General features: G+C 45.2%; 4 protein-coding genes across 6 annotated transcripts; 3 read left to right on the forward strand and 1 right to left on the reverse strand.

The window, feature by feature from the left end:
* The first annotated feature begins 59 nt into the window (after window positions 1-59).
* On the forward strand, window positions 60-4179 carry eif4a3 (eukaryotic translation initiation factor 4A3). Its single transcript, XM_044027522.1, has 12 exons — window positions 60-331; window positions 1424-1496; window positions 2085-2151; window positions 2250-2312; window positions 2396-2528; window positions 2596-2676; window positions 2764-2905; window positions 3114-3252; window positions 3349-3464; window positions 3557-3664; window positions 3790-3917; window positions 3994-4179. The coding sequence occupies exons 1-12, from the start codon at window positions 178-180 to the stop codon at window positions 4008-4010; spliced, it is 1221 nt and encodes a 406-aa protein (XP_043883457.1). The 5' UTR covers window positions 60-177; the 3' UTR covers window positions 4011-4179.
* Window positions 4180-4358: 179 nt separating this feature from the next.
* soul4 (heme-binding protein soul4) lies at window positions 4359-6433 on the reverse strand. Of its 2 annotated transcripts, none has more exons than XM_044027523.1 (6): window positions 6368-6433; window positions 5793-6006; window positions 5438-5523; window positions 5220-5361; window positions 4893-5076; window positions 4359-4807 (listed from the first exon to the last, which is right to left on the reverse strand). In XM_044027523.1, exons 2-6 carry the CDS (start codon window positions 5947-5949, stop codon window positions 4633-4635), a joined length of 744 nt encoding a protein of 247 aa, XP_043883458.1. In that variant the 5' UTR covers window positions 5950-6006; window positions 6368-6433; the 3' UTR covers window positions 4359-4632. The 2 variants fall into 2 exon arrangements, with proteins under 2 accessions (XP_043883458.1, XP_043883460.1); XM_044027525.1 differs by lacking the exon at window positions 6368-6433 and adding an exon at window positions 6137-6239.
* Window positions 6434-6570: 137 nt separating this feature from the next.
* Window positions 6571-11826, forward strand: LOC122770580 (wiskott-Aldrich syndrome protein family member 3-like). The gene is made up of 11 exons (XM_044027519.1): window positions 6571-6684; window positions 7125-7371; window positions 7444-7578; window positions 7680-7833; window positions 9524-9641; window positions 9731-9775; window positions 9949-10073; window positions 10169-10432; window positions 10710-10837; window positions 10914-11120; window positions 11349-11826. The coding sequence occupies exons 2-11, from the start codon at window positions 7239-7241 to the stop codon at window positions 11510-11512; spliced, it is 1473 nt and encodes a 490-aa protein (XP_043883454.1). The 5' UTR covers window positions 6571-6684; window positions 7125-7238; the 3' UTR covers window positions 11513-11826.
* A 1503-nt stretch (window positions 11827-13329) lies between these two features.
* zgc:110222 (uncharacterized protein LOC550336 homolog) lies at window positions 13330-14613 on the forward strand. 2 transcript variants are annotated; one of them, XM_044027527.1, is made up of 3 exons: window positions 13330-13673; window positions 13755-14007; window positions 14235-14613. In XM_044027527.1, exons 1-2 carry the CDS (start codon window positions 13340-13342, stop codon window positions 13961-13963), a joined length of 543 nt encoding a protein of 180 aa, XP_043883462.1. In that variant the 5' UTR covers window positions 13330-13339; the 3' UTR covers window positions 13964-14007; window positions 14235-14613. The 2 variants fall into 2 exon arrangements, with proteins under 2 accessions (XP_043883462.1, XP_043883461.1); XM_044027526.1 differs by having other exon boundaries at window positions 13755-14613.
* The last annotated feature ends 6528 nt before the right edge of the window (window positions 14614-21141 follow it).

The following is a 21141-nucleotide window of genomic DNA, read 5'->3' on the forward strand; positions in this document are numbered from 1 at the left end:
AAGGCGAACCCTTTTTTCCTCAAATGTGTGACGTCACATAGTGCGTCGCTCTCTCTGCGTCAGCAGCGCGACACGTGTGGCGCTCTTTCTCTGTTAGCTAACAACCGCTAGTTACGCAGCACAGGAATCGCCGCTGTTTTTGTGTTTGTTCGGTGAGTTTGAGGCGAACGGAGGACGATGGCTGCCGCCGGGACACAGAGCAGGAAGAGGCTCCTGAAGGACGAGGACATGACCAAGGTGGAGTTTGAGACCAGCGAGGAGGTGGACGTCACCCCCACGTTTGACACCATGGGCCTCCGAGAGGACCTACTCCGCGGCATCTACGCTTACGGTAGGCTGAGGATCCGCGCGGCCTCCGGGCGGATGTGGAGTTAGAAATGTGCTCGGTTTAGCGGTGGAGTTTGTCTTCATATATGTATTTTTCTTTAATTAGTTTATTGAATGCACGTGTCCACTGAATGTTTGTTCTTACGTGTGTAATATTTTAAACGTTTAACTGATGCCTCAACATTCCGCTTAGCATGTTAGCATAAGCTGTTGCGCTAACGCTCCTGGACTTTCACTGCTTAACCAGACTCTGTTCCCGTTGGTCTCCCTGCTACTGGAGCCGGGAAGTGTGTGTATAATTTATGCCGGAGAAGGAGCGGACCGTAAACGCTTCTCTACCGCGTGTCTACTGACCCGCGTTAAAAGGCTTTAAATCATCCGAGAAGTGAATGGAGTTGAGTTTTAACGGAAGCTGATGAATATTGAATCATCGATAATCACTTTGTTCAATCGGGTTACATGGCCCGTGACGTCCCATTCAGACCTGAACTGAGCCAGGTGTTGAGAAAGTTTGATATTAAAGTTCGATTTCCATCTCCAGTGTTTCTTCTTCTTTGGTAACATGGACTTTAAATTAAGCCCCATCTACTGTTGTCACAGTAGCAATGTTTATTTAAAGAAACAACTTAGCACTTACTTGTACATCGCTGTACATCGAGTAGCACTTTATTGTTTGGCGTATTTGAAGCACTTGCTTCTAGCTCTTGTTTGTTCCAAAGGTTAAAATGCACTTATTGTAAGTGTCTTTGGATAATAGTGTCTGCGTCTGCTGAGTAAATTCCTTAAGATGAGATCTCCAGTGACTGGATCAAGTTAGCCACTTAGAGACTCGGGTTAAAGAGACACAGAGTAACTGTGATTTATTATCTGATTCTAAAACTCATCGTTTCAATAGTCTATCAACACAGTTGCTCATTTCAGCCCTAGTGTTAATGTTCAGTTATTATTTTTTCTTTATAAAAAAGTGACTCCAGGTCACTGTACCAGGTTCATGATGAGAGACTGAGTGTTTGATTCAAACATGTTTACATGTTAGTCTAGCTTCAGTGCTGAGGAACATCTGACTAACTTTAACTTGACTGTGTGTATGTTTCAGGCTTTGAGAAGCCGTCAGCGATCCAGCAGAGAGCCATCAAACAGATCATCAAAGGCAGAGACGTCATCGCACAGTAAGACTTTACACTGTCCTCTGTCTTCTGTCTGTGTCGCTCCCAGACCAGCAGCCCAAGACGTTCTGTTCTGTTCACACTGTGATTTCAAATGGACCAAAGCTGTTCAGACTAGTTAAAGGGATAGTTCCACTCACTCACTCTCCCACACCATAGAGCTGCTGGTCCTCTGCTGCCTCGAGTGGTCATTTTGTGTCACTGAGGTCAATCTGAACGTTCGATTTCAAACACTGAAAATAAATAAGACATTTGAACCTGGTGATGAAGGCAGCAGTGGGTCATCTCCTGTGTTGTGGGAGAGTGAGTGTTTTGAGATAAAGACGTGTTCAGTGGCTAAACTGTTATGTAGTAACACTTTATTCTCTCAGGGTTTAGTGAAGCATTGTGATTTAAATCTGCTGTCTCTGCATCTCAGGTTTGTTCTTAGCAGCAGAGGGTGCTCACTGCAGGTGTCAATGACTCATAAGACCTGAACTATCCCTTTAAACAAAACCAAAAAGAATGTGCTGTACTGGCCAGAACATGGACCACTCCACCTCTGGTTTTGATTTGGGTCATGGTCTAACATCTGTTCTCTGTTGTGTTCAGGTCTCAGTCTGGAACAGGAAAGACGGCCACGTTCTGTGTGTCAGTGCTGCAGTGTCTGGACATCCAGGTCTGTGTGTGTCTGTCTGTGTCAGTGCTGCTGGGTGTGTGTTGTCTCCTGCTTGTTCACCTGATGACATCATAATGTCCTGTGTTACCTTTGTCCAGGTGAGGGAGACCCAGGCTCTGATCCTCGCTCCAACCAGAGAGTTGGCTGGACAGATCCAGAAGGTAATGATTAATCAACCAATCCTCAGACGGCACACATGTCTCTGCTGTGTCCTGCTCTCTGATTGGCTCCCTCCCTCCCTCAGGTGCTGCTCGCTCTTGGTGACTACATGAATGTCCAGTGTCATGCATGCATCGGTGGGACAAACGTTGGAGAGGACATCAGGAAGTTGGACTATGGTCAGCATGTGGTGGCAGGAACTCCTGGACGAGTGTTTGGTAAGTCTTGATTGGTCGTTGTGTGACTGCAGCAGCCAATAAGAAGCTAACACGTGTTCTCCTGCAGATATGATTCGACGCAGGAGTCTGAGGACCAGAGCCATCAAGATGCTGGTCCTGGACGAAGCTGACGAGATGCTCAACAAAGGTCAGACTGTCCTGTCATGTCACAGTGATGATGATGATGATGTCACAGTGATGACCCACTGACGTGTGTGTGTGTGTGTTCATTCAGGGTTTAAGGAGCAGATCTACGACGTGTACCGTTACCTGCCTCCTGCCACACAGGTGTGTCTGATCAGTGCCACGCTGCCACACGAGATCCTGGAGATGACAAACAAGTTCATGACCGACCCGATCCGCATCCTGGTCAAACGGTGAGTCCACAAACATGCAGAACCACACGTGTAGAATCACACATGCAGAACAGCACATATATAACTACACATATAGAACTACATGTGCAGAACAACACATATAGAACTACACATGCAGAATCACACATACAGAAGCACATGTGCAGAACCACATGTACAGAATCACACTCGTCTCTCTCTCCCTCCCTCTCTCTCTCCCCTCTCTCAGTGATGAGTTGACTCTTGAGGGGATCAAACAGTTCTTTGTTGCTGTGGAGAGGGAGGAGTGGAAGTTTGACACACTGTGTGATCTTTATGACACGCTGACCATCACACAGGCCGTCATCTTCTGTAACACCAAGAGAAAGGTCAGAGGTCAACACACACACACACACACACATCAGTGTGACCTCATTTAATCAAGTTTACCTCTTATTGATGAGTGTATTGATCATTGATGTCAGGTGGACTGGCTGACAGAGAAGATGAGAGAAGCAAACTTCACAGTGTCATCGATGCATGGAGACATGCCTCAGAAAGAGAGAGAGTCCATCATGAAGGAGTTCAGATCAGGAGCCAGGTAACACACACACACACACACAGCTCCTGTGTTTAGTACTGGTGTGCAATAGTGACTTAAATACAGGTTAACGGGTGTGTCTGTGTTTTCAGTCGTGTGTTGATCTCCACTGATGTGTGGGCTCGAGGTCTGGACGTTCCTCAGGTGTCACTGATCATCAACTATGACCTGCCCAACAACAGAGAGCTCTATATCCACAGGTAACACTGCTTCATCACACCTGGTGCCTTATCATGAGGGGGTGTGGCCTGTGGTCAGAGTGCAGTATTTTTTTGTATTGCTGTGTCTTTTCTCTAACTCTGAGTTGACCTCTGACCTCTTCCAGGATTGGTCGATCGGGTCGTTACGGTCGTAAGGGTGTGGCCATTAACTTTGTGAAGAACGATGACATCAGGATCCTGCGAGACATCGAGCAGTATTACTCCACCCAGATCGACGAGATGCCCATGAACGGTACGCACTATATAGTGAGGGGGCGGGGCTCAGCACTCTGCAGTGCATGTAAGCTAATGTGTTTTTGTCTCTGCAGTGGCTGACCTGATCTGATGACATCTCGTACTACTCTGATTTTACCTGGATGACATCATACCAGAGCCCCGCCCCCTCACATCCTGTTATTTTTGATGTTTTTTTAACAGTTTTAGCGTTAGAGTTTTTCTTTGAGGTAAAAAACAAAGTTTGATTTGTTTTTGTAAATAAAGTTTTGGTTCCTCGTCACTTTTGTCAAACTTCATTCATTTGCTTCATCGCCATGGCGACGTCTTGTCTGAACATACTTGTAAACCATAAATAAAAACAAACATTACATTTTAATATTTTCACACATATTGGGGGGGAAAAAAATCATTTGGGTCACATGATCACAGGTCAAACAGTAAATCTGAGGCTGCAACGTTTCTGTCACTCATGGAGGCACTACAACAACTATAATTTGATTTAACCATGACAGACGGAGTGAGATAAAGATGAAAGTGATGACACTTCCGTTACATTGATGCTAAAACGTTGCTTACTTCGTGTTTGAGAGCAGAAAAGTGAACCCTAACCCTCGCTGTGATTGGTCCCTCAGACAAAAATAAATAAAAGAAATCTGACTCAGCTACAGGAAGTGAGATCGCAAACAACCAGTCAATGAGAGAAGAGGGAGCAGAGGATGATGGGATGGCATTTACAGCTGGCGTCCAATGAACCAGATCTCGTTCCTGCGGTGCGGCACACCGGGATTCTCGTACACCGCCAGCATGTAGTGATCTGTGTGAAGGTCATCGCGGGCGCCCAGGATTTCCCACAGCTGACGAATCTGATGCGTCACCGTCTCCTCTGTAGTCGTCCCCAGGAACGTCCTGTCAGCCAATCAGAGAGCAGACAAACTCATGACTTCATTCACACACACACACACAGCAGCCCCAACTGAGCCTTCACACTGACCTGGAGACCACTCTGATTGGCTCTCTGTAAACGATGGCGATGTCAGGGTCGGAGGGGCGGGGCACGTTGGTCTGAAACTCAGTGGGCAGGAAAAACGATGTCTGGATGTTTTTGTCAAACGTAACGCCGTTGTCCATCAGGGGGACTGTACTGAGCACAGGCACCGTCATCCCCAGATATTGACCTGTACACCATCAATACACACCGATCAATATTGAGCTGGTCTGATTCTGACACTCTGGTTTCCATAGAAACAAGTTTTAAGTGGACAGGTGTATGTCTGGTAAGTGGGTGTGGCTTTCAGTGTTGCTGTGGGCGGGGTCTGACCTGTGGAGTTCTCTTTACAGATGAAACGCATCAGTTTCATGAAGCCAATGGAGATGCTCTGTTCATAAAGCTCCTCCCCCCTAGTGACACACGCCCAGTGACCCGCTGCATATACCCGCTCCTCAAAAAGCTCCTCCCCCATCTGTAGACAAACACACCTGACATCACACACCTGATCCAGATCACGTCTGACCTCTAACCTGGTCTCTGGTCTTTACCTTCTCATGTCGCGATATAGGTGTGTGGGGGAGGGGCTCCCTCTGTTGTCTGTTGTGTGTCATTTCATGTATTGGTCCGGTCATCTCTGAAAATACAAGAACACACACACCTTTACACACCCAGACCAGGTCCAGGTCCAGGTCAGAGTCTAGGTCCAGGTCAGAGTCTAGGTCCAGGACCAGGACCAGGTCCAGATCGGAGTCCAGGTCGGAGTCTAGGTCCAGGTCGAAGTCCAGGTCCAGGTCCAGGTCCAGACCACAGTCCAGGTCAGTGTCTAGGCCCAGGCCCAGGTCAGAGCCTAGGTTCAGGACCAGGGCCCTATCCAGGTCCAGGTCTGAGTCTCCACCACCTCACCTGGAGGGACAGACACCTGGTGTGTGCTGGCCACCGCTTGCCAATGAGCCAACAGGTGGTCACTGTCCTCCTCTCCTATTGGCTCAGGATTTTCCGTGATGTCATCAGTGATGTCATCGTCCAGTCCATCGAGGTCTTCCAGAGAGATGAGAGCCATGACCTTTGACCTGCAGAGACAGTCTGAACCAGAACAGGTGTGGACCTGGTCCTAAACCTGCAGCGGGTACAGTTCATTAATAATCAGTCAATATCTAATCAATTGATGAGAACCACAAGAGCACCAGACTCAAACATGCAGCATCTGAAACTAGGTCACCGCGGGGCCGGGTCTAAACTCGCCTCACCGGGCCTCTGATCCAGTTCAGTCCGGATCATCAGAAGCAGGCGGCTGCAGACTACCTGGTCCAGAAACAACATGGACCAGAACTGGACCAGAACTGGACCAGGGTTCAGTAGCCCGGATATTATCACGGTTAGCATGTAGCTAACGCTGAACTGCGTCTCTTAGACCGGGCTTAGGCCGGGTCCTCACATGTGGTCTGGTGCTGATTCCACGCCTGGTTCTGGGTTGTTACCTGATTAACAGGAGAGTCCGCGGATCTGTCAACAAGTCCGCGTCTTCTTCCCCGCTTCCGGTGGAGCGCGCGCGAACCAGCTCTTCAAAATAAGAGCCTCAGTTTTAACGTCGCTGTATTTTTTCTTTATCTGTCCTACTTCCGTTTCTTTCCCTGGATTACAGTGAAGCTTCGTCATTGAGCAGCCGAAGTTTCCCGACAGAAGCCGAGCAGCTCCGAGTAGGCAGCGGGAGCTACTCCCTCCTCCCTCCGAGTCGACGCCTCCATCCCCGGCGTGAGATCTGAGGAGCAGCCGCTCTGCACTGGAACCTCCGCAGGTCAGTCTCATCGATCACTTATCGTTTGAAACCAAAGTGTTATTGATAGTCAATCGCTGTGATCGATCCGTGAGGGTCTGGACGATGACGTCATCAGTAGACGCACCGTTCAGGGCCTGATAGAGACTGATTGATTGAGCAGTTGTGTGTGTGCATGAGTGTGTGTGTGTGTGGCGATGCCTGTGGTTTCCATGGTAATGACAGTGTCTGTTCCATGCTCGACCTGTAGTTGTGGGCGGAGTTAAAGTACAGGTGCTCAGTGATCCTTTGACCCAGGAGACTAATCTGATTACTCTAACCGCACAGTAATCTGATTACTCAGATTTCACAGGATTACTGTGAAGTCAGAGTAATCTGATTACTCAGACTGCACAGTAACCAGGTCGCTCTTGACTGTCTCTGTCTCCTAGCAACAGTAACCCTGGTCTGTTCTGCATCAGGCTGTTACCATGGTGATGCCCTGAGACTGGTCATCACGTCACCCTCAAGAATCTGAACTTCTGTTTGAAGATTGTGACTGTGACTCAGATTCTGGTCCTGACTCCAGCTGAACCATGCCGCTGGTGAAGCGGATCATCGAGCCCAGGTTCCTGTGTCGCGGGTCTCTGCCTGATGGTGTCGCCAGTGAGCTGGAGTGCGTGACAAACAGCGCCCTGGCCGCCGTCATCAAACAGCTGGGAGGACTCAGTGAGTGGGCGTGGTCATGAGTAAGTAGGCATGGTCATGTTTGTGTGGGTAACACAGTGCTGCCCCCTGCAGGTGGGTATGCAGAGGACATATTTGGTGACCTGTTGACAGAGGCCAACAGCTTCTACAGGAGGATGAGCAGCCTGCAGGAGAGGGTGGAGCTTCTGGCAGTGAAGGTCACACAGCTGGACTCCACGGTGGAGGAGGGTGGGTTACCATGACAACACACTCTGTGTGTTTGTGTGTGTGTGTGTGTGAGAGAGAGAGAGAGTGTGTGAGTCAGCTGCTGTCACTGTGTTTGTCCTCAGTGTCTCTGCAGGACATCAACATGAGGAAGGCCTTCAGGAGCAGTACCATCCAGGACCAGCAGGTGGTGTCACGCTGCTCTATCCTCAGCCCACTCCTGGAGACGTACCAACGCTGCGACAAGCCGCCACCCCTCAACATCCTCACGCCCTACAGGTCAAATTCACACAATATACACTCTGTGGCAGGTCATAGGTCACCACCATGGTCATAGGTCAAAATGAAGGTCAAAGTTCAACACCATGGGCATAGGTCACAGGTCACCACCAAGGTCATAGGTCACCACCATGGTCATAGGTCACCGCCAAGGTCATGAGTCAATGCAAGTTCATAGGTCAAAATGAGGATCAACGCCATGGTCATAGATCAACGTGAAGGTCAACGCCAAGTCATAGGTCAACCTATAGGTCAACGCCAAGGTCATAAGTCAACCTGAAGGTCAATGCCAAGGTCATAGGTCACCGCCATGGTCATAGGTCAACGCCAAGGTCATAGGTCACCACCAAGTAGGGGTGTGCGATATATAACTTAATTGTTGTTTTAAACAACCAATGAAAACAGGCCTTTTTGAGAGGCCACACCTTCACTGCTTGAGGACAGACTGTGGCGCACATGCCGCGTCCACGCTTCACAACAACAAACCAAGCTAACGTAGCTGCATGTATGGCTGATGTTAAACATGAACAAACAACACAATCCATGTGGTTACATTGAACTGTTAAACGTGGATCCTCCTCCTCTCACATGTGTCACTCAAAACACAGTGATCTGTGAATGAACCACCGCACACAATATGAAGAGTGTGGCCGTTTCTCAATATCCATACTTGTGCGTACTTGTGTGTACTTGTGCAAACGTCAGTCCAAGTGCTGTTCCAATTCTCAAATAAGTGAAAAGCGAGGACGGTTCTCAAACCCGGAAGTGTTCTCGCACCGCCCATTTTTACCAAGTATGCATCCGAGATGACTTAAGCGTACTTGGGATGGCCATGTATCCCAGAATACATTTCGGTGGAGCATAGTAGCAGATAATAGAAATATAAATCTGAAATAAAAAAATTTCTGTGTCCTGGAACAAAGTTTTAACATCATTTGAGGCGAGAAATGAGTTATTTAGAATTCACACATGTGGTTTGTGTATGAAGATATGACGTATTTAAACTTTGGCAGCGGCGTTTGTCGTAGGTTAGAAGCTCCGCCTCTGCAGATGCTTGGCGCTCACTGTGCCCGGCACAGAGTGTGACCTCGGCCTGTCCTGATGAAATGATCCACTGGCTCAGACGTCGCTGTCATTACATGCTCGGTGTGATCCATAGATTTGTTGTTGACGTGTTATTTTGTTTTTAATGGAAACGTTTTGACCTGAAAGTTTGAAAGTTTGTATATTATTAATGTTTTATTTATTTTAACCTGGAATTTTAGATTTATATTAAAGTCGCACGGTCATTATATCTGTATTTAAATATAATATGTAAATATTAGATGTAGAATATTATATATTTGTACACGTCATATATATATATATATACAGTATATACTACTCTACAATGCTGTAATACATCTATTTCCCACATTGTATTATTTGTATTGTGTATATTTTAATACAAATAAATTAATAAATGAAGTTAAATATTTAAAATGTAAAAATAATAACAATATATATGCATTTATTAAAAGTATTTCATATGTTTATTTATCAACACCGTAGGTGGCAGTAATGAGGCTGCAGCACTTGGCGCCAGCCACCATTCAAACAGCAGAACAATACATACATACTTGCTTACTTGAGTTTTGAGAAACGGCCTGTGTGTGTGTGTGTGTGTGTGTGTGTGTGTGTGTGTGTATAGGGATGATAACAAGGATGCGCTGAAGTTCTTCACTGACTCGTCGTATTTCTTTAACCTGTGGAAAGAAAAAATGCTTCAGGCGACAGAAAACAAACGCAAAGAGAAGAGAAGACACAAGGTTACAGTCCACACAAACACATTGATTGATTAATTGATTGATTAATTAATTAATTGATTGATTGATTGATTGATTTATCTTCTGTGCAGGAGCAGAAACAGGTGGAAGAATCTTCAGGTCGTGAAGTAAAGAAGGTCTGCTTTTATTTTGAAATTGAGATTTTTTTTTTCTTTGTCTCAATCAAAGAAATAATTGATTAGATTTTATTGATTAGATTCAAACCTGTTTGTTTACCACAGGAGAAGGAGACTTTAAAAATCCATGCTTTTATTTTGACGGTCACAGTCTTGCCTGTCTTCCTGTGAAGGTTCGTAAAGCTCGTAACAGACGTCAGGAGTGGAACCTCATGGCGTACGACAAAGAGCTCCGCCCCGACGCTCGAGTCACGCCCTCACCTCACCACACATCTGACACCTCTGTGTCACCTGACAGGTAAACACATAACCACTTCCTGTTCCAGGAGTGGCCAGCTGGTGGCTCTACTGCGATTAAATGTGTCACCTGATCTCTTTAACCACGCCCTCCAGGGCTGGGCTGTCTGATGACCCGTCCCACTCCACCAGTCTGCACCTACATGATGCCCAGGGGCATGATGGGAAGGATCATGTGACCAGAGCGACAGGGAGCAGCAGTCAGACTCAGTCACTGGACCGCGTTCTCCGGCCCACCACCACCACCTCTGCTGTCTCCATGGCAACGGGCCGCCAGCACTCACTGGGCCGCAGCCAGCCACACCCACTGCTACTCACTGTCTCAGCCAATCAGAATGGAGCACAGACCAATGCTGCTGAGTATGCACGCACACACAGACACACACACACACACCGATTGTATCAGTTTCATAAGATAGAAATGTGATGCTTGTATCATCACTGACTGTTGCTTCATCTGAGGAGAGTTTTTGTTGTGTGTTGTTATAGAATCAGCAGATGAAGATGAATTGAAGTCCTATGTCTTATATTTAAAAACCCTTCACTTACTTGAAATTGTATATTTTGTTGTGTCTTATTTAAGTGCTTTTGTTATTCTTTGTTATTTGTGTGTGACATCATGACTCCGACCCCTCAGTGTCCGTCACATTTCTCCTCCTCCTCCTCCTCCGCCGCCGCTCGCGTCGTTGTCATCATCGAGAACGATGAGTTTCACAAACGCTGCTGCCATGGCAACACCAGTGCACCATACATCTGGTAACCAAGGTAACAACATTTTAGATTCTGAATGTCTTTGACCCAGATAATAAACATGATGTTTGTTTGTTTTTTCGGCCTGTAGGTGTCGCTGCTGTCCTCTCTCATATCTACAGCCCCTCCCCTCCCCCCCCTCCTCCCGCCAACTATGTTCCCTCCCCTTCTTGTCCTGGAGGCCAGGTGCCATCTTCGGCTGCCGTATTGCCACCGTTGCCCACGGCAACAGATGGCAGGAAGCCAAACATGCCAATGAACGACGCCCGCAGCGACCTGCTGGCCGCCATTCGCCGAGGTCAGGATCACATGAGTGTGTGACAGCATCACAGTCAGTGACATCATCACATGAGTGTGTGACATCATCACAAGTTTGTGACATCATCACATGACTGTGACATCATTACAGTCAGTGAGTTCATCACAAGTTTGTGACATCATCACAGTCAGTGACATCATCACATGAGTGTGTGACATCATCACAGTTAGTGACATCATCACATGATTGCTTGGTCCTGATTGGCAGGGATTCAGCTGAGGGAGGTCCAGGAGCAGCGTGAACAGGAAGAGGCAAAGAAACGTGAGCCGACAGGAAATGACGTTGCCACCATTCTGTCACGCCGCATCGCAGTGGAGTACAGTGAATCAGAGGACGAGTCTGAGCCTGAGGACCAGGATTGGTCCGACTGATCGTCTCCTCCTGCAGCGCCCCCTCAGGACACACATACTCAGACGGCTGCCTGCGGGGGGAGGGGCGTGGCCCACGGGGGGTCCTGGCGTTTACATTTATGTGTTCAATGATATTTGGTAGTGTTTGTTTATTTGTTGTTATTTCTTTAGCTGTAAACATGTCTGACATGTTGGTTGTTATGGTAACCATGGTAATCAGTTCTGGTCATGTGACTCATCTGTTTAGTGATCAGTGGCTGTAGACATGTATTGATTATTGATCTGTGATTTGCTTGTTGGTGGTAAAATAATAAACTGATGATTGAAATTTAAAATTCAGTAAATTGAGTTCTTTACAACACTTTTATTTATTTGCTGTATATAAACGGTTTTATTTACTGTTAGAATGTTTTTACATCTTAATCAAAAGATTTACTTTTTCTGACACAGATCTCACACTTGCAGTTCCTTTGACTGCCATGTGGTGGCAGTAGACTCTCTGACGTCAGCTGACAGTCGAAGAAGAAATGCGGAAGTGAGTGAACGCAGGAGTGTGTGGTGAGTAAAGTTGTTTAGTGTTTGTTGGCGCCAAAAATAAAACGACTTTAACTGAGCATTGGAGACAAACTGTGCCGTCAGCGACAGTTTCCCGCCGTGCAGTGGAAAATGACCATCCCAAACCTTTAAAAATGTGGTAATTCAAAGTTTACATGTTACCTGCTGATCAGTTTAAAATTATAATCGATAGCTTTTCTGAACGAGTAAAGTCTGTGTAAATCGGCGCGAACGCGTTGGCTAAACAAACACACCCACTACATTATTTTACAGTTATTAAGTGACGTTCAAACTGAGAGTTGACGTCACAGCAGAGCGACACCCGAGAGGCGCATGTTGGGGTGCGTTTGTTTTTAGTCTTCACGTGTGTGTTAGGGTGCATTTGTTTTAATGTTGACGTGTGTTAGGGTGCGTTTGTTTTAATGTCCACGTGCTTATCAGGGTGCGTGTTTAATGTTTACGTGTGATAGGGTGCGTTTGTTTTAATGTAGACGTATGTTAGGGTGCATTTGTTACAATGTTGACGTGTGTTAGGGTGCGTTTGTTTTAATGTTCACGTGCTTATCAGGGTGCGTGTTTAATGTTTACGTGTGATAGGGTGCGTTTGTTTTAATGTAGACGTATGTTAGGGTGCATTTGTTACAATGTTGACGTGTGTTAGGGTGCGTTTTTTTAATGTTGACGTGAGTTAGGGTGCGTTTGTTTTAATGTTGACGTGTGTTAGGGTGCGTTTAAGAGTTAAAGTTAGTTTTTTAATAATCCCATTAGGGAAAGTATTCCTCTGCATTTTGACCCATCCTAGAATTAGGAGCAGTGTGCTGCCACCCTGAGTAGCGCCCGGGGAGCATTGAGGGTTGGGTACCTTGCTCAGGGGTACCCCAGCCCTTTTTGGCCGGGTGGGGATTTGAACCGGCGTTTGATTTTAGTGTTCACGTGTGCGTTAGGGTGCGTTTGTTTTAATGTCCACGTGCGTGTCAGGGTGAGTTTGTTTTAATGTTGACGTGTGTTAGGGTGCGTTTGTTTTTAGTGTTCACGTGTGTGTTAGGGTGCGTTTGTTTTAATGTTCACGTGCGTATCAGGGTGCGTTTGTTATAATGTTGACGTGTGTTAGGGTGCGTTTGTTTTAATGTTGACGCGTGTAAGGGGTGCGTTTGTTTTAGTGTTCACGTGTGCGTTAGGGTGCGTTTGTTTTAATGTTCACATGCGTAACATGGTGCGTTTGTTTTAATGTTGACGTGTGTTAGGGTGCGTTTGTTTTAATGTTTATGTGCGTGTTAGGGTGTGTTTGATTTAATGTTCATGTGCGTGTTAGGGTGTGTTTGTTTTAATGTTGACAGGCGGGTGTTGGGGTGCGTTTCATTTACAGACATGAGTGTGCAGCTGTGGTGTCTGTCCTTCCGTCAGCCGTATGCTGGTCTAATTCTGAACGGGGTGAAGACAGTGGAGACACGCTGGCGCCCCCTGTTGGCTCCGCTGGAGAACCAGACTCTGGCGGTCCACATTGCTTGGCAAGACTGGGAGGGTGATGAGTGGCGGGCGGTGCTTGGCGATGTGCTGGGATTGACGGCGGCTCAGATTGAGCAGATGTTGGCATCTGGCGAGCGATTCGGTCGTGGCGTGGTCGCAGGTGGGAAGCGTGTTTTTCAGATTTTTCCCGTTTTACAGACTGTCCCTGAAGTCATCACCTGTCTGTCTTCATGTCTCTCAGGACTGGTGGATGTAGGAGGCACCTGGCAGTGCCCCGCCTCCATGCAGGGGGAGGAGCTCCAGAGTTTGCAGCGGTCGGCCGTTGTGCTCAGCGTGCAGGAGAAAACGCTGACTCAGCTGCTGAATCCTCGCTGGCTGAAGGAGCCGCTCAGCCTCCGCGGAGGTCGTGACCTCTGGACTGTGGAGATCCCTACTGAGTTGTTACCGTGACGACACAAGATGCTGAAACATGAGCTGGACATCATGTCAGACATGTGAGGGGGCGTTTGCTTTATTTAAACTGAGCTCAGAGGTCAAAGTGACATTTTTGTCTCCTGACTAAATTTCTCCTAAAATCCAAATATTTTCATTTGTTTGCAGAAAATTAAAAAAGAAATAAATAAGTTCATCTTCAATATGACAAATCAAATCACATACGCGTGTGTCCACACATGTGTCCACGTGTCTCTGTATCTCTGTGATCAGGTTTGTTTCATTCCAGAGGTTTTCAGTGGGTTCAGGTCTGGACAGGACCAGGTCAGGATCTGCTGGACCCTCACCCAAACCTGACTGTGAGCTTCGTCCTGCTTGAAAAAAAACAATCCTCAGAGCAGAAGGAAGCAAGTTCTCTTCCAGGATAAACTTTTTTTATGTGTCTTCATTCATGTGTCCATCAAAACGATGATTCCAGCCTTGTCGAAGAACCTCCAGATCATCACGATCCTCCACCAAATCTCACAATGGGCGTCTTGTAGATGTCTCCAGGTCTAACATTAGAGAAATAGACCTTACTCTAGTCCTCTGTGGTGGGTGGGGGTGTGTGTGCGTCTGTCACAAACAGATTAAAGTTTACAGACTGGACCTTTTAATGCTGATCAATCAAACTTTAATTTCATTTATTTTAGTTTATGTTTTTCAAAATAAAATAAAATAAAATAAAAATATCATGTTTGTTTTTTTTATTTCAGTTCATGTAGATTTGACATTATTTATTTCCACGGCTTAGTGCAGGTTTGTTTTGGCGCCCCCTACCGCATCCGCCCTCCTCCTACCCTCCTCCTGTGTTTCTATAATCGGACGCCGCATCCATTTTGACACCGACAGCCGGCGGAGCAGCAGCGGACTGAGCGGAGGTTCGTCCACGGTCCACGGCCTCGGAGCTCGTGTTTCCTCGGGACTGACGGAGCCATGCTCCTGTGATGGCGCTGCGGCGGCAGGACGCGGGCGGGGCAACAGTGTGAGGCTCGGTGCTTTCAGCGGGGAAGGATCTGCAGGTACCGGCTTTATTCTAATTAGGGTTGTTGATTATGGGCTTTATTCTGTGGCTTCACGCGGCTTTGTCTGAGCCGCTGAGGACAGAGACAGGCCGCTGCTGCTCCGCCGGTACCGGTACCAGCATCCATCAAGGCGACATCGGGGTGTTTATGTATGTGTGCGTAGAGGACACACAGAGCCGTCCGTCTGTCCTCTGTCTGTCTGTCCCCCGCGGCTCCGCCTCTGATGCTCTGTGTTCGGCCTGAGGTCTGAGTGACTGTAGGTGCGACATCATCATCTCCATCATTATAAGACCGGTGACATCATTTAAAGGTCCAGTGTGTAAAATCATTTTTAATAAGTTTAAAGTCACATTTATTTCAGCTCTACAGAGGCGGCCATTTTGGACCAACATGTTTTTACAGTAGCAACAAATCAGGTTTGTGACGAGCTGTATGTGGCGCTGTTCACATCCATAGACGTATGTAAGCAGCAGTTTATGAATCAGACAGAGAGACAATAAGCACAGACGGTGAGTACAGACGTGGACAAGCTAACACGAGCAAACGACCACTACCACTGGGTAATGATAGCTAACGACCACGAACACTGGCTAAAGACCGCTAACGCTGGCTAAAGACCGCTAACACTGGCTAAAGACCATTAACACTGGCTAAAGACCGCTAACACTGGCTAATGACAGCTAACACTAGCTAACGTCCACTAACACTGGGTAATGGTAGCTAACGACCACTAACACTGGCTATTGACAGCTAACAGGAGAACATGTGACAATCGTTGATGGTGAGGTCAGAGGTGAATGATTCATCACTTCATATCAGAGACTGAGTCACCACACTAACATCTACATTCACTGTCCACAGTTAAGGGGAAACTTAAGGGAAACATGGCTTACAGTGATTGTTGTGTTTTTACTTTTCTTATTGATGTAAAGTCAGGAACACGACGTTCACGTTTAGTGCAGTGACACAAAGTGACCACTCAAGGCAGCAGTGGAACTTCGGTGTGGGAGAGTGAGTGTTTTACAAAAGTCTGTTTAACAGTGACAGAAAGATGTGATCATGTGACCTATATTTTATTCACTGAGTCTTTTGTGAAGTGGTTAAAATCTGTCATGGTTTGAAGGCGTTGTTGTTTTTACTGTAACACACACACACTGATATCAGTGAACACGCACACACATGCATGCTGTTATCTCACTCACTCACACACACAGTTAAGTAATATTCAGATATTAAATAAAGTCTTAATACAAATCAAATCTAACTCAGCAATGATGTTGACAATGTGACATTAACTAGTTCATGTTATCATAGTGAAGTTAACCAAAGTTAACTAACTCATTTAACAAAGACTATTGTTACTATACGTACTGTGCCTTTAACTCACAGCAATGTTACTGTGTGTGTGTGTGTGTGTGTCAGTCAGGTACAACTCATGTTGTAGGGTTACAATGAGGTCAGGGTTAGCACAGGGGAAATGTCCCCGTCCTCCACTTTAGCTGGGGGACGTGTCCCCGTCCTCCACTGTAGCAGGAGCCCAGGGATACGTCCCCGTCCTGATGGGAGTAATCTACTGACGTGTGCAAGCGGATTTCATGAATACTGATGTCATGTTGGCTTCGGTCTTTAAACCATGGATTTGTAAATGAATGTCAAAACCAACAATAGTGAATACAGTAAACTGAAAAGTATAATGACGTCATTACAGGTTAAAATGATTCAATTCAATTCAATTTTATTTGTATAGCGCCAAATCATAACATACATTATCTCAAGGCACTGTACATAGACAACATCAAGGAGAATGATCAATTGAATGGTTCATTTAATTGACCGTGAATATTAGTTTATATGTGTTGTTACAGGAATGATATTGTTTTCTTGGACGCTATTTGCTTGATTTTCCATTCACTGATATACTGTATGCTGTATACTGTCACAGAACTCAGGGATTTTATATATTATTGTCCAAATAATGACAACATTAAGTACATTTATGATGATTAAAAAACAAAAAACAATTCCATTAAATATTAACCATGAAAATGAATTTTTGGTCTCATTTTCTCATGCTTTTCTTATGCTTTGTATTTTGGTTTAAATTTGAAGTTCACATTTCTGTTTTTGTAGGTGGTTTACAAATAAAGCTAATTTATCATTATAATTACAATGTATGGTAAATATAAATAAAATATTAAAATAAAGTCAGGACAGAAAACCTGCAGACTCACGATCATATTATTAGGAACAACAACAACGTGTTAAAAGTAGTTTTATAAGATTATTTCACTCTAATTCCTGTGTTCATCACATTTATCAGTAACTTCACGAACAGACAGACATCAGTAGTGAAGTGAGTGCAGGTCTCAGTGCATCACACCGTCATCTGCCCTGTGTTCACACTGTGATGTCAGTATGAATCCACACAGCAGCTCGTTAATAAGTTTGAAAATAAATGCTAATGAGCGACGAATAAATAACTAAAACCAACTTTAAAAAATGTAAAAGAAAACCCCTCATTGGCTTCATTTATTCACATTTCTCATAAAGTTTTCACATTGTATGGTTCCCTGACAGTAGCCGTTCCCGAGACATCACATGACCACACTAATATAGAAGATAAAGATCTATACATGCCTGTTCATGTCTCGAGGTGTCTTGTGGACACTTTTACAGTCGTCTCTTTTACTATTGTGGTCAATGGGAAAATTGCTTTTTGGGCCGCATCAACATTGTTTGTTGCAGTACCACGAGTGGCCACCATGACAAAATTGTCTTCAAGGCAGAGGGGGTGGTGCTCTATCCAGTTCTTATAATACATCCTTGGGTCCCACTCAAAGCTGGGCCGCTTCTCAATATCCATACTTGTGTGTACTTGTGTACTCCCGTACTTGTGAAAACGTCATCAGCCTCAGTCCATGTTCTGTTCCAATTCTCAAGTACACAAGCAGCCGTACTGAGCAGTTCTCATACCCGGAAGTGTTCTTGCTCCGCCCGTTTTACCAAGTATGCATTGGGTGGTGACTTGAGCGTACTTGGGAAAGCCATGTATCCCAGAATGCATTTCGGCGGAACATAGCAGCAGATAATATAAATATATACCTGAAGTAGATTGGTTGTAGATTGGTTTTTACAGTACAGTGTCAGTGGTTTTTACAGTTCAATGTTTTTTACAGTACAGTGTCAGTGGTTTTTACAGTACAGTGTCAGTGGCTTTTGTAGCAGTGTTTTTTATAGCACAGTAGCAGTGTTTTTTACTGTACAGTGTCAGTGTTTTTTACAGTACAGTGTCAGTGTTTTTACACTACAGTGTCAATGTTTTTTAACTGTACAGTGTCAGTGTTTTTTTCACAGTGCAGTGTTTTTTACAGTACATTGTCAAAGTTGTTTATTGTACTGCCAGTGTTTTTTACAGTACAGTGTCCTCTACAGTACAGTGTCAGTGTTTTTTACAGTACACTGTCTGTTTTTACAGTACAGGTTCCCTGCTTTAACAGTACAGTGTCAGTGTTTTTACATTACAGTACAGTGTTTTTTTACAGTACATTGTCAGCGTTGTTTATAGTACTGTGTCATTGTTTTTACAGTACACTGTCAGGGTTTTTACACAGTACAGTGTCAGGTTTTTACTGTACAGTGTCAGTGTTTTTACAGTACAGTTTCGGCGCTTTAACAGTACAGTGTTTTTACATTACAGTGGTTTTTACAGTACAGTGTCAGTGTTTTTACAGTACACCGTCAGTGTTTTTACAGTACAGTTCTTTTTACACTAGTCAGTGTTTTTTACAGTACAGTGTTAGTGTTTTTTGGTACAGTGGGGTTTTTTCTTTTACAGTACAGTGTCAGTGTGTTTATACAGTACAGTGTTTTATATAGTACAGTGTCAGTGTTATTTACAGTACAGTGTTAGTGTTTTTTGGTACAGTGGGGTTTTTTCTTTTACAGTACAGTTTCAGTGTTTTTACAGTACAGTGTTTTTAGGTTTTATTGTTATATTTGTCAGTTGTGTTTGTATTATTTCTTTACAAATACCATGTAAAACATGAACACTGTTGATTGAAATGTCGTCACATGTTCATGTCCTCCCCCTGGTTCTCTTTGAAGATGTGGAGGTGAGCACTTGCTTAGAGTGCTCGCTTGAGTGATCGTTACCATGGCAACACTAAGCAACAGCCAGGCGTGTGGTGGTCTGGACAACTGCTCGTTTCACAGCAAGTCCACAGAATATTGTTACTCGGCACGGATCCGCAGCACGGTGCTGCAGGGGCTGCCGTTCGGAGGAGTTCCCACTGTCCTGGCCCTCGACTTCATGTGCTTTCTGGTGAGTCAGCAAGACACTGAGTCGTCAAGAAACTGAGTCAACAAGAAACTGAGTCAGCAAAACACTGAGTCAGCAAAAAACTGAGGCAGCAAAACACTGAGTCAGCAAGAAACTGAGTCAGCAAAACACTGAGTCGTCAAGAAAGGAATCAGCAAAACACTGAGTCAGCAAAACACAGTCAGCAAGAAACACATCCAGCAAGAAACACATTCAGCAAGAAACACAGTCAACAAGAAACTCAGTCAGCAAAACACTGAGTCAGCAAAACTGAGGCATCAAAACACTGAGTCAGCAAAAAACTGAGGCATCAAAACACTGAGTCAGCAAAACACTGAGTCAGCAAAATACTGAGTCAGCAAGAAACTGAGTCAGCAAAACACTGAGTCAGCAAAACACAGTCAGCAAGAAACACATCCAGCAAGAAACACATCCAGCAAGAAACACAGTCAACAAGAAACTCAGTCAGCAAAACACTGAGTCAGCATAACTGAGGCATTAAAACACTGAGTCATCAAGAAACTGAATAAGCAAAACACTGAGTCATCAAGAAACTGAGTCATCAAGAAACTGAGCCAGCAAGACACTGAGTCAGCAAAACACTGAGGCATCAAAACACTGAGTCAGCAAAACACTGAGTCAGCAAAACACTATCAACAGAAACTTGAGTCAACAAGAAACTGAGTCAGCAAAACACTGAAAGGTCAACAAGAAACTGAGTCAGCAAAACACTGAGTCAGCAAAACGCACTGGTCAGCAGAAACACATGCAGCAAGCCACAGTCAAGAAACTCAGTCAGCAAAACACTGAGTCAGCAAAAACTGAGGCATCAAAACACTGAGTCATCAAGAAACTGAGTCATCAAGAAACTGAGCCAACAATAAACTCAATCAGCAAAACACAGAGTCAGCAAAACACTGAGACATCAAGAAACTCAGTCAGCAAAACACTGAGTCATCAAGAAACTGAGTCAGCAAAACACTGAGTCAGCAAAACAGAAGAGCTCACATACAGTGAGTCAGCAGAACCTGCTGTGACACAGATCTTACAGATGCATTGACAACAGGAAGTGAGTCAGCAGATATAAGTCCTATTGCATTGTGGGTGCTGCACTATGATTTTCAGACACAGAGCTGTTTCCATGGTGACCATTCTGTGTATGTGACCTCTGACCTCCTCTTTCTTCTCCAGGTGTTGCTCTTTGTCTTTTCCATTCTGCGTAAAGTAGCGTGGGATTATGGACGCTTGGCGCTTGTCACCGACGCAGACAGGTAAATACACATGACCCAACACCAGAGATAACGACCTTTACACCTGCAGTGTGAATACAAACTATGGAGCTAATGCTAAGCTAACTACTCTCCTGGAGCTAATGCTAAGCTAACCATACTGACGTTCTGTTTCATGATGTCATTTTGAAAATGTTAGGCCCCTCCTCTCTGGTTTGCCACAATGTCTTCTTCTTCAGGTGGTGATGTTTGTGTAGGGTTAGGGTCATGTGACCTGAAGGGTTAGGATCATGTGAGAAAAGACTGCACTAATCACCCTCCATACAGGTCAAGTCAAGTCAAGTCAGTTTTATTTGTCAAATGTACCATATGCACGACATACAGCACAGATGAAATTGCAGTCCTCTCAGACCCACGGTGCAAAACAGGCAGTTAAATAAACATAAATAAACAATCAACAATCAACAAGACATGAAATAAACAATCAACAAGACTTATATTAGCGAGGTAGTGCAGTTTAGTGCAAATAAGCAGGGGGAAAGTGGAATGTGCAGTTCCTGAGTTCAGAGAATGGGGTTGGGGGAG

The sequence above is a fragment of the Solea senegalensis genome, linkage group LG6, assembly GCF_019176455.1.
Source record: "Solea senegalensis isolate Sse05_10M linkage group LG6, IFAPA_SoseM_1, whole genome shotgun sequence".
Taxonomy (NCBI): Eukaryota; Metazoa; Chordata; class Actinopteri; order Pleuronectiformes; family Soleidae; genus Solea; species Solea senegalensis.

Bases quoted from the DNA above. Each gene is read 5' to 3' on its own strand.
- eif4a3 (XM_044027522.1), top strand. From the start codon at position 178: ATGGCTGCCGCCGGGACACAGAGCAGGAAGAGGCTCCTGAAGGACGAG. The intron at 332-1,423 runs GTAGGCTGAGGA...TGTATGTTTCAG, and splicing joins CCGCGGCATCTACGCTTACG to GCTTTGAGAAGCCGTCAGCG. The intron at 2,677-2,763 runs GTCAGACTGTCC...GTGTTCATTCAG, and splicing joins TGACGAGATGCTCAACAAAG to GGTTTAAGGAGCAGATCTAC.
- LOC122770580 (XM_044027519.1), top strand. From the start codon at position 7,239: ATGCCGCTGGTGAAGCGGATCATCGAGCCCAGGTTCCTGTGTCGCGGG. The intron at 7,579-7,679 runs GTGGGTTACCAT...GTTTGTCCTCAG, and splicing joins GGACTCCACGGTGGAGGAGG to TGTCTCTGCAGGACATCAAC. The intron at 11,121-11,348 runs GTCAGGATCACA...CCTGATTGGCAG, and splicing joins GCTGGCCGCCATTCGCCGAG to GGATTCAGCTGAGGGAGGTC.
- soul4 (XM_044027523.1), bottom strand. From the start codon at position 5,949: ATGGCTCTCATCTCTCTGGAAGACCTCGATGGACTGGACGATGACATC. The intron at 5,362-5,437 runs GTAAAGACCAGA...GTTTGTCTACAG, and splicing joins CTATATCGCGACATGAGAAG to ATGGGGGAGGAGCTTTTTGA. The intron at 4,808-4,892 runs GTCAGTGTGAAG...ATTGGCTGACAG, and splicing joins CCAATCAGAGTGGTCTCCAG to GACGTTCCTGGGGACGACTA.
- zgc:110222 (XM_044027526.1), top strand. From the start codon at position 13,340: ATGTTCATGTGCGTGTTAGGGTGTGTTTGTTTTAATGTTGACAGGCGG. The intron at 13,674-13,754 runs GTGGGAAGCGTG...CATGTCTCTCAG, and splicing joins CGGTCGTGGCGTGGTCGCAG to GACTGGTGGATGTAGGAGGC.